This window comes from Zonotrichia leucophrys, chromosome 12 (assembly GCF_028769735.1).
Source record: "Zonotrichia leucophrys gambelii isolate GWCS_2022_RI chromosome 12, RI_Zleu_2.0, whole genome shotgun sequence".
Taxonomy (NCBI): domain Eukaryota; kingdom Metazoa; phylum Chordata; class Aves; order Passeriformes; family Passerellidae; genus Zonotrichia; species Zonotrichia leucophrys.
In genome coordinates this window covers 19,544,145-19,560,700 of record NC_088182.1, presented here as the reverse complement: position 1 = coordinate 19,560,700, position 16,556 = coordinate 19,544,145, and the positions used below count along the sequence as shown (strand labels likewise).

At 49.1% G+C, this 16,556-nt stretch overlaps 1 protein-coding gene across 2 annotated transcripts in view; it reads right to left on the bottom strand.

Annotated features, from left to right (window-relative positions):
* Nucleotides 1–16,556, bottom strand: part of PHF2 (PHD finger protein 2) — a 55,629-nt gene that overhangs the window by 26,986 nt on the left and 12,087 nt on the right. For both annotated transcript variants that reach the window (XM_064723959.1, XM_064723958.1), the window contains exon 2: nt 3,760–3,845. In XM_064723959.1, the coding sequence (XP_064580029.1) occupies nt 3,760–3,845 (86 nt within the window). The remainder of the gene's footprint in view (nt 1–3,759; nt 3,846–16,556) is intronic.

The window sequence follows — 16,556 nt, the reverse complement described above, 5'->3', positions numbered from 1 at the left end:
CCTTGGCCATTTTCAGCCACACTTTCTGTATTTTATCTTTGCCATGAGCACCACAGTAAGGACTAAAGGCTCGTTCTCATGTGCAACAGATCCCAGCTTGGGCCAGAAAAGCTACTTTTTTGTAATTTATCACAGATTTCTTTTTCTCCAGATCTTTCTGATCCAGATTTAACCTTGAAAGTCCAACACTGGAAAAAGGGAATACATTTTTACAAAACTGTATCTCAAAATGAGTAATTCACAGGTATACATATATTACTAAAAAGCTGTTTGTGTAGAAGGGATCATCAACCTGAATTGTTGGCAAGAATGAAAGGTGGTCAGGCATGGGACGGGGCGGCCAAGGAGGGGTGGGGTCCCCATCCCTGGAAGTGCTCATGGAACTGCAGGACATGGCACTCAGTGCTCTGGTCTTTACAAGCTGGTGATCAGTCACAGGCTGGATTAGGTGATCTTGGAGGTTTTTCCAACCTAAATGACTGCTTGGCTTTAAAGCCCATGGTGTTCTAGCCATGACCAGGGAGCTTCCCTAGAGCAGGGATACCCAGGAGCACCCTGTGAGCTCTCCACTGATCAACAGCCAAGGCTGGAAGCACTTAAAGCCAGCCACAGCCTTTCGCTCACTTGCAGCTCTGTAACTCCACTGATTCCAAAGGATTTCTCCTGATTTTCACGGTGGCAAATGAGGCAGCAATCAAACCCAGCATTTCAGACTGTGCTATGAAAACGAGCCAAGCCTGCCCAAATGAAGCCCTTACATTTTCTTGAAATGATGTCAGAAAATGTTGGATGAATATGGATGATTTTTCCCAAAGAGAAGTCCCTACACATTTCATTAAGCGGGAATGGCTTAAAATGCCATGTGACAGGAAGCAATCTTCTGAGAGCAGCCACTGGCCACAGTGGTAATGTGGAAAAATGTAAGGAGAGGAAAACGATTTTTAAATTTGACATCTGGAAAACATATCTGGTAGAAGGCAAGCTCCAGAAATACATGTATATTTTTAAATCCAGACAAGTTGCATAACAGACAATTGGTGTCTGTGTTTCCCTTTGCTAATCTCACAATAATTAAATCCTACCATGAACTACTGGTGCTGGAACAACTCCTACTCCTTTGCAGAGCTGATAGTGCTGGATAACGGGTCTGAACAGATTCTGGAGCAGTTAATAAGCAAAGGAAGCGATCTCCCAGCAGTGCCCAAGCCCTGCAGCAGGATATCCTCCATGCAGATTCCAGAGATGGAATTCACCAGCCAAGCCGCTCCCTCCTTCACTTCCTCCAGCTTCCAACTCCCCTGGCCTGGAGTACCCTGCAAGGATGGGCTAGAGTAGAACAGCCTCCTTTTCCCACAGAATCCACGACTCTACACACTATCAGGGAGAATTACTATGCAGCTTGTGAGCTTGCCACCAAAACTCAAGGTAAGGATAGCAATGATTTATATTTAAATAAAATTTTTGCACTTCACTTCTTTGAAGATTGGTGTTGCATGTCATTAAACTGCCTGTGCTGTATGCAAAGAGAGAAAAGGAAGTGTCCTTGCTGCCCTACAGAATGGATGTTGGTCTGTATTCCCACCATGCTGCATCCCCAGAGGGAAGAGGGTCAAGGGAAGCCTTCTGAGACCCTGAGCTGCCCCAGATCTGCAGGCAGCAACATCAGAAGGACGTGGAGCTGCTGGAGAGACCCAGAGGTGGCCACAGAGCTGCTCCAAGGGCTGGATCCCTCTGCTCTGAGCCAGGCTGGCAGAGCTGGGGGTGCTCACCTGAACAGGAGCAGCTCCAGGGAGAGCTCAGAGCCCCTGGCAGGGCCTGAAGGGGCTCCAGGAGAGCTGCAGAGGGACGGGGGACAAGGGATGGAGGGACAGGACACAGGGAATGGCTCCCAGTGCCAGAGGGCAGGGATGGATGGGAGATTGGGAATTGGGAATTGTTCCCTAGGAGGGTGGGCAGGCCCTGGCACAGGGTGCCCAGAGCAGCTGTGGCTGCCCCTGGATCCCTGGCAGTGCCCAAGGCCAGGCTGGGCAGGGCTGGGAGCACCTGGGACAGGGGGAGGTGTCTGAGCCCATGGCAAGGGCTGGAACTCTGCTCCGGCAGCACTTTCTGCTGGGTTGAATGCTCTGGGACACATCTGTGGATTTTTATTTGGATAAAAATAACTGGATAGACAGAAACCTTTTAAAAAGCATCAGAATGTTGTTGTCAGTTCAACTCTCCTCATCATAACTGGTATATTAAACTTGCAATCTTTTTATCAAAACTGCCATGTCTTGAATTCTAGGATGACGCACCCTAGTTTTTATAGAACTGATGTTCAATTCCTGTTTATAAGCTTTTGCTGCTTCTGACTGGGTTTTCCCCCTTGCCCTGAAAAGTAGGTGCCTTTCATAATTTATATTTTTTTTAAAAAGTGAAAGAATCAAAGTATCAGACACATCTCAGGGTTGTGCACTGACAGACTCAGGGGGTGGAGATCCTGGCTTAGGAACAGTGCCTGCAATCACCCCCTCCAATCCCAAATCATTCACTTCAAAATGATTTGTGGTTATTTGTGTAACCAGGAAAACAAAACACTAGAAAGGCTGATCCCTTCAAACCACAACATTTTGTAGGGACATCCTGATTTTCTTAAGTCCTTCAGAACCAGCCCCCCGACAGGGATTTTGCCAGCTTCTCAATTTTGCCAGCTTCCCAGCTGGACCCTCTGGAAGACAGGAGCAGCTGCAGGTCATTCAGGTTTCCAGTTCACATTTGATTTTTAAAAAATCCCATGGAAATACAATTCTACTTTTTGCCCACAAAACAAACACTTCAGACTCCACCACATTCCCGCTAGAAATTTCTTAAACTTTAACAATTAAGGCAATATAGAAATAATTGCTTGGGTTAAAAATTCTGAATTTTAACACAACAGGAGTCACTTCCCAGTCATCCCTTATTTCACACTAAATAGAAGGTCATCAGGATTCCCTCAGCTCCAGCAGATGAGCACAGTGCTCTTCCTCTGCAGGATGCCCTCAGGTTGCAGAGCAGCAGGATCCTCCCTGCCACTGTTTCTTATTTATAATAACTGGTTTTCAAGCAAAGCATTTCATCTTTCACAGGCATTGGTTTCCTTTTTTTTTCTCCATTGTATAATAGAAAGAATTTGTGAATTAATCTGACCAAAGCAAACACATCCCACGATTCCTTCCCAGACAAAACACCCACTGAGATCAACTGTCACTTTTGCTCAGGAGAATCCTTTTCCTATGAAAGAAATGCAAGAATTGGCACCCTCAGTGTATCCTACAATTTTGACTGACACTGAAATCGCTGCAATTCTACATCCAGGCCAAGCACAACAAACTGCTTCTTACTCTTCTCCTCTGCAGACAGAAAACCCCACGCAGGTTCCAAAACTCCCTGTATTAGCACTTAGCTGCCTCCACAGGGTTTCTCTAGCCCACAGTACTGAGCGTGGGCACAGTTCAACCCAGGAAGGACCCTCAGGTTTTTGTGGGGCTGGGGACTGCAGTTCTCCAGGTAAGTGCCTGCATGAGCTCACACCTGTGCCCAAGGCTGCAGCAAAAGCTCCATGATCCAACCTGCAGCTTCCTCCCACCAACATCTTTCTTCACCTCCTGGTTTGAATTCCAATATTTGTGGCACATGATACTGAGGCGTGCCTTTGGTAATGACCGAAACAAAAAGCTCCTGTTGTTCAGACATCCCCACCCTGCTGCGTGTCAGGGACTGGCTCACAGGGGTACTTACAGGTCGACTTTCCGTGGGTTTTCTCACAATTTGGACAATGATAGATGTCAATGTCTGGTGCCTCTTCTTCTTCCACACCAACACAGCTGGAACACAAGAAGGTAAATCTGACATTAGCCTGACTATGCTCAAACATGCCAATGAAGAATACAGCCCCACGTGTTTGCCATGCAGCTGCACTGACAAGCAGCACCCCGTGCCAGCTTTGGGCCCCTGCACACTGGTACACACTGGCTTTTTGTAACCTACATTCCTGAGGGCTTCCAAAAGCTGCCAGCCAGAAGCCCACCCAGTAGCCCACTGTGGAACTCCATGAAAATGTGGCAGAGAGACCCAGAGCTGGTCTTTTTCCCCAAGGAGACTATTTTGCACCTACACAGAGTTCTCCCAGTACCGTCCCACACAAACCCGATTAACAAAACAAACACACCTTCACAAAGTATGTGTGGGCAGCTGTGAAGCACCAGAGGGATCTTGGCAAGGGATGCCATGTGCACAACTTCCACAGGTCCCACCTCTGCTGCAGTGCAGGAGGATGAGGAGGTGGAGCAGACACCCAGCCCAGCACTCCCACCGAGGTGGGTTTGGATGGGACGCACCAGCAGCAGCCCTGGGCATGCCCATGGACAATCCTTGGGAGCACAGGCTGGGAGGAGCCAGGCACACAGCTGAGCATTGAAGCACCCAAAACAAGAAGCTGCTGCACAGTCCAAGTGCCAAGCAGCCAGCCAAAGAATCCAGGTGCAGTGTGGCACTGTCCTGGCCACGGAGGAAGGGCAAAGGGGGCTCTGCTCCTGCTGCCTGAGTCAGGAGCAGCCCAGGCTGCAGGGCAGCACACAGGGAAAAGGGGAAAAGGGCTCTGTGGAGTGCTGTGGGATCCATCCCTGTGCCTGGGCTCCATGGGAGCTTAGATAGGTGAGGTCACCCACCACGGGCATCAGAGGCACCCTAAGCTCCTACACAAGGAAGGCTGGATCACACCATGCCCAGGGCTCTCCTGGGCTTTCTCCATCTCCTGAAATGCTTCCTCAGTGCTCTGCAGGGCGCAGGGAAGAGCTGCCACTGCTCTGAATCAGCAGAGAGCACCTCTCAGTGCCCCTCAGCTCACAGAGAGCAACAGCACTGCTTTTCTGCCAAGGAAAAGGCATGGGCAGGGGTCACACAGTGCCACCTCCATGCACAAGGCCACATTCTGTCTCCTGGCATTCCCCAGCAGGGCTGAGCACTGACGAGAGCAGGAGTTCAGAGTTTATGGTTCCTGTTTCTGCACGGAGGAAGCAGAGCAGAGGATGGCTGCTCCAGCCCAAAGCCAGGCAGCAGAGTGAGCCAGTTCCACCAAGCACCTCCCAGAACCTCCCAGAGCATTCTCGCTCCGTTCAAGCCCTGCAGGACACCAGTGTGTCCAAAAATCGTTCAGCAATGGGAGAAGTTCACACAGGTTGGACACACCAGCAGCACCTGGTGCTGGTCCAGAAGCAGGAAAGCCCTGACCTGGGTGCTGATAAAGGAGGATAACACACAATCCTGTGCCCACCCCTCCCATGAGAGTCCTGCACCCACTCCCTGAGGGCTCTGGGTGCCCCTGGCAGGGTGTGCAGGTGTCCCAGAGCCAACACAGGCGCACCTGGGGCAGGGCAGCAGCTGTCAAATGTGAGCCCCCATTGCCAGAGGTGGCTTTGAAACCCTGCTGACCCCGAGGCCCTCGGTGGCGCACGTCACCATGGCAAACCACAGCCACACCTGCTGCACAGAACAGCAGCAACAACACCAAGGCTGCAACCACGCTGGGAAAGGCCAAACTAGCTAAGATACAGCAGCACATCCTTTTTATATCCATTGTAACTGTTCTGTCAGAATAAGATCCTGCCTGAAACCTTGGTGGGTATGGTGCCCCTGTTGCAACTGTCAGTGTGGGAGCCAGCTCCCTTCAAAACAAAGAGCCCAGGCTGACAGAAGCTCTGCAACTAAAGCCAGAGACACTCTCATCTCTGTGAAGCCAGACTGGGAACAGAAAACATTATTTTGGAATTTTTTTCATTAAACAGTTACTTGGAAAAATACAAAATTACTGTGTGTCCTTGGGAAGCCAGCACAGAAAACTGAAGTTTGCCAACAGGAAAAATCACCATCACAACTATCCAGTCCTCAGAAGCCTGTACATATATAGAGGAAAAAAATCAGATTGGTAGAAAATACCAGAAAAAATAGTAGAAAAATACCAGATTAATCAGTAGAAAAATTAAACAAACCTTGGTAGATTAGGGCAAGTGTAAGAGAATGTAGAGGATTCCTCTACCCACAAAGCTGTGTCAGCTGCTTATGCCCCTGGATTCAGCTGGCTAAGCTCAGTAAAGGTATGGATTAGGCTCTCCACAAGAGCTTGAAAACACTATATTTAGCTAAAGTAAGAAGATGAGATCCTTGGCACGGCATGGGAGGAGGTTGGAGCAGCTGTGGCACAGGGCAATGGCTGCAGCGTGGTGGGAGCCATTGTTCTGAGAGAGTCAAACATCTGAGAGAACAACGCAGAGAAGTAAAAATAACTGACCTCAAACTCCAGCGGGCCCCTGCAAGACACACTCAACTTTTCCGACTACAGCATGGCTTTGGAATAAGGTTTGGCCACTTACAGCTGCTCACAGGGAGAAGCTGCTGCCCTCTCTGTGTGGGAAACTGGGAAGTGTCCAAGGGATCTCCCAGCTGAACTGCCGTGGGACATCAGGAACCAAAACACCAACCCACTCCGGGCTGTGCTGCCCCTCTCACCCAGCACAGCTGGGCTCTCCAGGCACTGCCTCCAGCAGGACTCTTGGTGCCTTCCACATGGATAGAGGCACAGGAAACCAAATTCCCACCAAAAGCTAAAGCCAGACTGCCAGACAGCCCCAGGCAACCATTCCTGCCAGCAGAGGAACAAGATTCTTCCTGTTGGTTTCCTTGTTTCCATGCTGCCTGTGCTGGGTGTACAGAGCAAGATTTGGGTGGCAGGGGGCCGTGACTGACCCTTGGTTGGTCTGTGCATTTCCACCTGGGAACAAAAAGCAGAAGGGGACTGCCAGCTGTGGCAGAAGCGCAGCCTGGTTCTGAAGCATCTCCTACCCAATTTACTGTTTTTTTCCCAGGGTGGCTTAATGACCAATAACCCAGAATGAAAGCATTTCTCCAGCTGAAGAAAGCCAAGTCACCTACAGTGACTGAACAGCGTTCTCCCCCTCGGCCCTGAGGTGCAGCACAATTGGCACTCGGTGGTTTGCAGCTATTGGGGTTTCCCATGGGAACTCTCACTCTGGTCCCTCCAGGCTTTTATCTCAGCCCCATTTGCTCAAGGGAAACATCAAAAAGACCCAAACCAAGCATTTGAAAATGATCAGATGGAGCTAAAGGCAGCTGGGATGGGATCACAGCCAGTGCCTGATCACAGGGGATGTCCCTGGGATCCAGGCAGTGTGTTTGGGATCAGGCAGTGTGTTTGGGATCCAGGCAGTGTGTTTGGGATGGGGCAGTGTGTTTGGGATCTGAGCAGTGTGTTTGGGATCAGGCAGTGTGTTTGGGATCCAGGCAGTGTGTTTGGGATCAGGCAGTGTGTTTGGGATTGGGCAGTGTGTTTGGGATCTGGGCAGTGTGTTTGGGATCTGAGCAGTGTGTTTGGGATCAGGCAGTGTGTTTGGGATCCAGGCAGTGTGTTTGGGATCAGGCAGTGTGTTTGGGATCGGGCAGTGTGTTTGGGATCAGGCAGTATGTTTGGGATGAGGCAGTGTGTTTGGGATCAGGCAGTGTGTCTGGGATCTGAGCAGTGTGTTTGGGATCCAGGCAGTGTGTTTGGGATCAGGCTGTGTGTTTGGGATCCGGGCAGTGTGTTTGGGATCCAGGCAGTGAGTTTGGGATCAGGCAGTGTGTTTGGGATGGGGCAGTGTGTTTGGGATCAGGCAGTATGTTTGGGATCGGGCAGTGTGTCTGGGATCTGAGCAGTGTGTTTGGGATCCAGGCAGTGTGTTTGGGATCAGGCTGTGTGTTTGGGATCCAGGCAGTGTGTTTGGGATCCAGGCAGTGTGTTTGGGATCTGAGCAGTGTGTTTGGGATGGGGCAGTGTGTTTGGGATGGGGCAGTGTGTTTGGGATCTGAGCAGTGTGTTTGGGATGGGGCAGTGTGTTTGGGATCGGGCTGTGTGTTTGGGATCCAGGCAGTGTGTTTGGGATCAGGCTGCGTGTTTTTGATCTGAGCAGTGTGTTTGTGATCAGGCAGTGTGTTTGGGATCAGGCTGTGTGCTCAGGATCCAGGCAGTGTGCTCAGGAGCAGGATCCACAGTGCCAGTGTAGGACCTGGGTGCATTACCATTGTCAAGGAAGAACTGAGAAAAGCTTTTAGTAGCACTGAGTTAGAAGGAAAAGGATTTTGCTTGGTGAAGGACAGAACCACAGAGCCACAGAATTGTTTAGGTGGCAAAATCCCTCAAAGACCTTTTAGTCCAACCATTCCCCAGCACTGCCAAGGCCAGCACTGCCCCATGTCCCAGCAGCCACATCCACAGGGCTGTTCATCCCTCCAAGGATGGGGACTCCAGCACTGCCCTGGGCAGCTGTGCCAGGGCTGGATAATTCCTTTGTGAGAGAAAACCCTTCCCAGACACCCCACAACGCCCCTCCCTTGCTGTGCCATGGTCATTGATGCCTGAGGGGCTGCAGCCCTGCCAGCAGGAACTGGGGATGCGCCTGCAGTGCAGGGCAGGGATGTGGGATGCTGGAGCAGCAGCCACCACCACCTCTCACAGCTCAAAGAGCCTTTCTGCCCAAACACAGCAAAGATGGCCTAAGAGATTAATTGTCCTGCATCCAGGAATCTTGTTGGAACCATTTCAACCGACCTAATGGTTGATTTTTAAATGGTCGTTAAGTGATTTAACTCATGTTGAGGGAGTGTAAAACTAATTTGATAATGAGATAAAAGGAAATTATTATTAAAAATGTATTTAAATTTCACCAAAACTGTTGTAGGGAAAAAAATAATAATGACAAGTAAAGGCTTTGATATTGCAGCTGTTTAAGCAGATATCTCACCCACGTTACACAGACTTAAAGGAGAATTAGCACATTAGAAGCTTTTGCAGTCAGAGGCTACAAATTACATTTTTATTAGAAACTCTGCCCTTTGCCACTTCAAAATGAAATTGCTTCTGTGTTCGCAGTGAAGAGATGTTCAAGTTTCAATATTCTGATAAAGTTAACAATGATTTTTTTATTATGCAGGCAACACTAATAAAAGGTGAGTAAACTAAACTGGTTTTATAGCATGAATGTTTCTGGCAACCTTAGGTTGTCATCTGCAGGGAGGTGACATTTTAAGTAGCTTCAGGAGAAAAATTAACCCACATAGTGTCTGTTCTATCAAAACCATGTCACCTCCATTATCAACCAGAAGACAGTATAGAAAAATATGAAAAAAAAAATAAACAAGAAAAAGACTCTTAGATGGGGAAGAAAAGCAAGTCTAGGAAAACAGAAATAGAGCTGAAGAAAAAATATCGGCTAACATCCCTTCCCTTCCCCACCCCAGCTCATGAGGACAAATCATCAAAGGTCTCTGAAGCTCAGAGGAGCTCACAGCATTTTTACAGGTCCCAATTAGTGATTACCCTGAGCTCGTCCCTGGGTGTGTCACCAGTCACAGCGTGCACAATAACGCTCCTCCTTAACAAGGTGTCATTTCACTTACTTCAGTAATTTGTACAGAAGAACCTGTCCAGTTCCAGGAGCCTCTACCACCTGGACAAAGCCATAGGTGCTGCAGAAAGCAGCACTGTCCTGCAGTGGACAGGCTCACACTTCATGTTTTGATGCCAAGCTAATGTTAAGTGTCCATCCCAGCACCCAGAAATGCAACAGCCAACACTGTGAGCACAAGAGAAGTTAATAAAAGAAGGGGAAAGAGTGAGGCTGTTTTGGGAGCAAGGAAATGAGCTGTTCCATGAGTTCGTGTCTTCTGGGCTGTTGTCCTGGTGGCTTTACAGGGTGAGAGAGAACTCTGACCAGAGCTCTCTCCTGTGTGCTCTCCAGTGTCTCCAGAGCCTTTTCCTAAGCGAAGAAGGATTTGTCTCATCTAATCAGTCACATGTTTTCACGAAACAGAGATTTTGGAGAGCTGAGGACTGCTGTCAGCTAGGGTTAAAGCAAAGCAGCGAGCTCAGGAGTCCTTCAGGAGAACAGGGACACAAGCTGGTGTAACTCCAGCAGGAGACCCAAGACCAAGGAGAGCAGGAGGAGCCCACACAGGGCTGAGTGTGTCCTGCATGGACATCTCTAATTAAGGCCTAAATGAGAGAGAACTCAAGCTGTACTGGACAGACAGGATTTCACATCACCTCCCATTCACTCACAGAAATACAAATGTGGAGAGAAAGGGATGGGAAAAGGGAAAAGGGAAAAGGGAAAAGGGAAAAGGGAAAAGGGAAAAGGGAAAAGGGAAAAGGGAAAAGGGAAAAGGGAAAAGGCCTCCTCTTGCAAACTGAACAGCATCTGCACAGTCCCTGCAAGGAGCCCAGCAGCTTCAGCCACACCTGGATGCAGGCACAGGGACAATCCCCACAGCTTATCAGATGCTTGAACTGCTTTTCATCCCAGGAAATGAGCTCAGCTCTTTGACTCAGTTTCCCCCCTGCAGGCAGCAGCACCACCAGCACCTGCCCCAGGGCCCAAGGCTGCTGCTGTGGAATGGACAAACCCTCATTCAGTGCTTTGGAAATGTCCAGCTCTGTGCAAGAGCTAAGCTCTGCTGCCCACACGGACAGCTTTCAGAGGCTTCATAAAATCATGGAATATCCTCAGCTCAAAGGAGCCACAAGGATCATGGATCCCAGCCCCTGTCTCTGCCCAGACCCCCAACAATCCCACCCTGGGCATCCCTGGCAGTGCTGCCCAAAGGCTCCTGCAGCTCTGGCAGCCTCGGGGCTGTGCCCATTCCCTGGGCAGCCTGGGCACTGCCAGCACCCTCTGGGGGCAGAGCCTTGCCCTGAGATCCACCCTGACCCTCCCTGACACAGCTCCAGCTGTTCCCTCGAGTCACCAGAGACTCAGAGCCTCCAAATAAGTAAGGAGATATTTGTGAGGGCTGCAGGGGTCTCTGCAAGTCTGCACTGCTCTAAGGGCTCTAAGGCTGGTGCATAACTCTCACTGCCATCACTTGAATTCCACCAGTGAAACATTGTTCAGGATGACCAAGGTTTTTAGGGAGCCAGTGGAACCATCCATCTCCTGTATGTGTTGAAATCAACAGCTACAAAGACAATTTGACAATGCTCCTTCAAACCATGCAGTTCTGATACCAGCATGAGATGAAACAACAGCAGCAGAGATGTGCATCCACCACAACAACTGGGATGTCTTCCTTCCATCCTTATTTCTGGGCCTTGGTGAACCACTATGGTTATTTCTGGGGCTGACGAGAGGAGCTCTGTCTTGAATCAGAAACTGAGACCCAAACAAAACCAAAGTCCACTTGCAGGACAGCAGCCTTGGACTGAGGGCTCCTCAAGGGAAGCCCTTGTGTCCCAGCTGGAGAGATGCCCACGGCAGCAGGGCTCTGTCCTTTCCAAAGCACATCTGCTGCAGGCCCCTGAGCCACACACACAAAGGTACAGCTGGTGACTCTGGGCTTTGCCTTGCTATAAATAATAAGGTTTCATTTCCTTCACAGAGCTTTTGATTTGTTTCCTTTGGGAGACTCACGGGTTATAATGGCATTAATTCCTATTTGCCAACCTTGTCCTTATAAATGAGGATCTTCATTAAAGGAATGTTAAGGGATGAGTACTATAATTAGGACAGATTTAAAATGCAGTGTGCCTAAATCAGAGACTACCTAAGATGTTATCTTTTTTATTAAGATATAATTTGAAGGAGAATTACTGCTTAGTTTAGAATGAATTACATTTTCCAACAAGCTCTTCTCACTGAGGGAATGTACAGAGCAAGGAAAAACACCCTGCTGCAGAAGTGAAGCCCACTCTGAATCCTGATCCCTAGTGCTGGCTGATGACTCTCTCATGAAACACACGTGGCCGAAAAGTGCTGGATGAGACTCTTTTCCCCCTAATTATTTTATGTCAACTCAATTCTATTCAATCTTGCTGTCATATAATTGAAAATAATTAAAGACCTAGAGACTGACCCCAACAATCCATCACACAATTCCAGCTGACTGCAATGCCTGTCATCCTCGATGACCTCAGAGGCAGCACCTTGAAGAGGTGAACACCTTCATCACTGACTGGGGAGAATGTCCCATGCCCTTTTTTGCACAGGAACATATCTCCTGCCCTATCCCCTGGCAGTGCCAGCCCCATCCTCTGCCACGTGAAGGACCTGAGCTGGGCACAGACACCTGTGGAGCCACTGCTGTGCCAGGTGCTGCTGCTGCTGAAAACTGGGCTCAGCCTGTCCAGCAGAGAACCTGCTCAGCCCCGTGTGATTACAGCTGCCCTGGTGTTTGTTCTCCTCCTCAGCACTGGGTTTCCCAAAAGCAGATGGGAAATAAGCCAAGAGGGAGGGAAACAGAGAAAGAGAGTGGTAAAAAGCAGGAATAAAGCAAAACTGAAGGAAAAAATTGCCAAGCCCAAATTAAAGGTCCCAAATTCTTGACCCAAAAGGTCAAGAAGTCCATTAAACAAACAGAACAAAAATATCTCTCCTCTCAAAATCATTCTGTTAGGTTTCATTTATTCCTTGTGTAACTTCACTCAAAGAAGTGGCACTGGTCCACAAAGGAAATCTGGCCACATGCAAAACTGTTTCCAGGCTGGGTGGCCACACTGCTGCTGCAGGGAGCAAGAAGGGCTCATCCCAGCCTGGGAGCAGGAGAGGTGACCAAGCAGACACCACCACTGTGCAGCCCAGGGCATCCCATCCGGGCCCTGAGGTGCTGCAGGAGCTCCTGGCCAGGGGCTGAGCCAACAGGCTGCAGGTGTGAGAAGTGAACTGGTCTGCACATGCCTTGTCTCTGCTGCTTTCTTCCTCTCTCCCACTCCTTTCACCAGTCACCTTCTGTTCTCTGTGTACAGTTTCTATTTCATCTTCAACTGACACACAGGTGTCAGCCAGAAGCACGGAGGCAGCAGAGCTGACACCCATCCCACTCGGGGTGACACCAACAACACAGCTCTGCTCCACACAGCTGCACACAGCTGCACCTGAGCACACACTGCACTCGACAGAGCTCAGAAACAAAGCCAGTGAGCAGGCAGCACACACGCCAGCTCAGCCACAGCCAGGGGCAGTGCAGGGCCCTGCCCACAGCTCATCTCCCCAGCCTGAGGCTCTCAGCCCCAGGACCAACACAGCATGGCACACCTCCACCCACCGCCCACACAGGACCCTTGGCCCAGCAGAATGACAGAATCACAGAATCACTTACATTGGAAAAGAATCTGAAGGACATGGAGTCCAACCGTTCCCCAGCATTGCCAGTGCCACCACTGATCCATGTCCCCAAAGCCTTTCTGCTCCATCCCAGGGAGGCAGCAGCTCCACACCCTGATGGAGCCCACAGCGCTGGGGGTTGTTGCCAGTTTGCTCCACGGACTAGCCTGACACTCACAAGCTGCATCTCCTCAGACTGCCATCCCACAGGACACTCCCAACCAGAGCCTCTGCCAGCAGAGTAACCTCTCACATGGAGCCTCCCCATGGCTGAGATCCACACACAAATGGGGTGCACACCAAGGTTCTGCTGCTGAGGTCACCGAGAGCTTTACAGAGCAAAGGGCACTTGCAAGGGGATTCCTGCCCTGGGGCTCTGCCTAGGTGCAAACGCTGTGCCAGGTTTGTGGCCACACACTGGAAAGTGGGCTCATGCACAAAACTGACCTTTACCCTTCCTCCTCCGGCTCCCAGCTCATCCCAGTCTGCACAGACAACTCTCCATACCCTAAAAACCTCCTTTTCTGTCTCCAAACATACTGCAAAACTTCTCTATGGAATTAGTCCTTGGGTTGATCAAATAAATCCTCGTTTATCTGCTGCACATAATTGGGGACTGGAGTGATGGAGCAGATTCTCTCACACACACTGAGGCAAGCACAGCAGGAAACAAAAGATCCCAGGAATGACTGATTTTCATGAGCACTTTAGAAGCCACAGGCTGTATTCTGCCCAGTGCAGAAGGGAGTAGGAAAGAGAATTGTCTGAGGGAAAATAATCCTTGAATTATTGTATGACCAACAAAACTCTGTGATATTGGTGTCTCAGCACTCCTTCCTCATGCAATGTGTCACCTCAGCTGTTGCCCACTGCTCCATGAGAGCTCCAGGAGGCAGCCCCTGGGAACAGCCCCCTGTCAGACCAGCCTTGCACAAACCCAGCACAATTTACCCACCACAGAGATGGGCTGGAATCCAGGCTTCATGTGTTTTCACTCACAGGACACCTTCTTCCCAAGCACAGGTCAAACTACTTTACAAACTTTACAAAAATATCTACTATTAGCATGTGCCTTTTGTTCCTCAGCAAAAACCAACCAGTGACATTGTATAAAAGAAATATCACCCACCCTGGAAAAAAAGAAATCAACCAAACAGAAATAAATGAAGTTTCTAGATTGCAGCAACCTGCACCTACTGCACAGCCCAAGTCTTTGCCAGCATCACACTGTTATGTGGCCTAACTAGAACCTGTGCATGCCAGCAACAAATCTGTTATTCAGAGCTGCAATTCAGAACCCCCAAAATCAGGCAGGGCTCACTGCTCAGTTCCTTGAGACCCTACAGAATGAGGTCTCAGTTTCAAGTTTCAGTACAACACATCACATATGAAGAGGGTGGACGCTGCCAACTCTCTAACCAGGATGCATTGGAACCCGAGAGACCAACAGAGCCAGCTCCCAAGGCAGACTGGCCATGGCAGAGTGAGCCTGAGAGCCACAGCCCAGCGTGGCAGCACTGCAAATGAGACTGGATTCAACCTCAGCCTTTCCTTGCTGGCCCAAGCATCTGAAGATTATAAGCATCTCTATCAGGAATAGCAGCCGCCAAGTGGCAAGGCAGGCAGGCCATCTTTCTGGGAGAGCCCCACAGCAGAAGGAATCCCAAAAGTTGGGCTAAACCTAAGCCCTGGGGAGCAGCAGCCAGGATCAGCTGTGCTGCAGTACAAACCTGTGTTTACCAAGTACTGCTCAGTAAAACATCCTTTATGCTTTGCCCTCTGCAATTCCAGGAATTACCTCTAAAAATGAGCATATACACTCCAGGAAATCGGCCTGTAAACCCTTACACACTGACTGCAGCCTTGCCCTGACCCTGTGGTTCCATTTCTCCCTCCAACAGGAACATTACTGCAAATAAATGCCACTGCTGGAACATCAGCTGTGCAGGACCCACAACTCACCAAACCCCTGTAACACTGGCCTGTTACAGACCCACACCCGCAACCAATGGATCCCTCTGGAATTCCTGATTTTGTGTACTTGTCCTCCAAAAGCCACAGCACTCTGAGCAACACCACTCCTTTGCTTTCACGTTCCTTCTCACCCCTCCTGAGCATCTGCTCCCCCTGCGTGTCACATCCACAGCCACACGTACAGCAGGAGCAGGCTGGACATGGGCAGTGCCTGACTAAATGGCAGATAAACGCAAATAAACTAAACACCAGCAAAGCCCCAGACATCACTGACTTTGTACAGCAACAACTACCTGTACCTGTGTATTTACACATCCATGTATGTATTGATACACATTAATACAAATATGAGTACTGTGTGTGTTTGATTTGCTTTAATTGTGACACCCATTTATATAACCATTTATATAACTTACTTTTAAATCTGAGGTAACTTATCACTGTAATTTGCATAAGCATGCTCAGATCTTGCTAAAAATACTGATCAATGGTTGGTTGTCCTTTTCAGTCACAGGACCATTTTGATGTATTCTTTATAGATACATATAAACATATAAACACATGGCAATCTTGATAGTACCCCAAAGTTATCTTTTTGTGCTTAGTTTTGCATGGCAAACACTCTGAACCAACTGCAACGCTCAGAGGAGAAGCTCCAAAATGAGCAGATAGTACAACAAGGAGGGAGAAGGAACAGCAATGATTTTCATTGTCATATTTACAAAGAACTTACTATATTAAACCCAACAACCACACAAATTAAGAATGATAAATTATTAACAGAAGCTTCAAACCATTCTTGACTGTTCCTGTTGTTGACACACATAACCTGCTCTTGTACCTTAATTTCATTTCAGCACTTCAACTACATTTCCAAAAGATTAACATCAAATTTCAAATGACCCAATTACAGCTTTATCACATTTTATTCCTATTTCAATATGCAAACTGGCTTTGTACATCCATGCTGTGTTCTGTGTGCTTCTCCCATGCCATTCTGCAGCTGGCTCACCTCCACCATCACCAACCCAGGTGACAGCAAAGGGTCCCCTGCCCACGGCGTGCTCAGCACTGCCCCACGTGAAGGAGCCATGGTGGGGATGGTCCATCATGCTTGGCACAGCACATGGCATGTGTGTGTGGAAGTGATGGACAACATCCTTGAGAGAGAGAAACAAAGAGAACCTGCGTGGTTAGAAGGAAAACCATGGTAGCAACAGCCATAAATCACATGAGTGTCCTTGGATAAGGCATTCAGACTGGGCACTGGGCTGGTATGAAATGATGCCCTTCCGTCCATGGACTTGTAAGGATTTGCTCCTCCTGGTAACTGACAGGGAAACCCCAACATATTTCTTTATCACCCATGATTTTGCACTGTGGAGGAGCAGCAACAGCTGAGAATAAACACCCAGT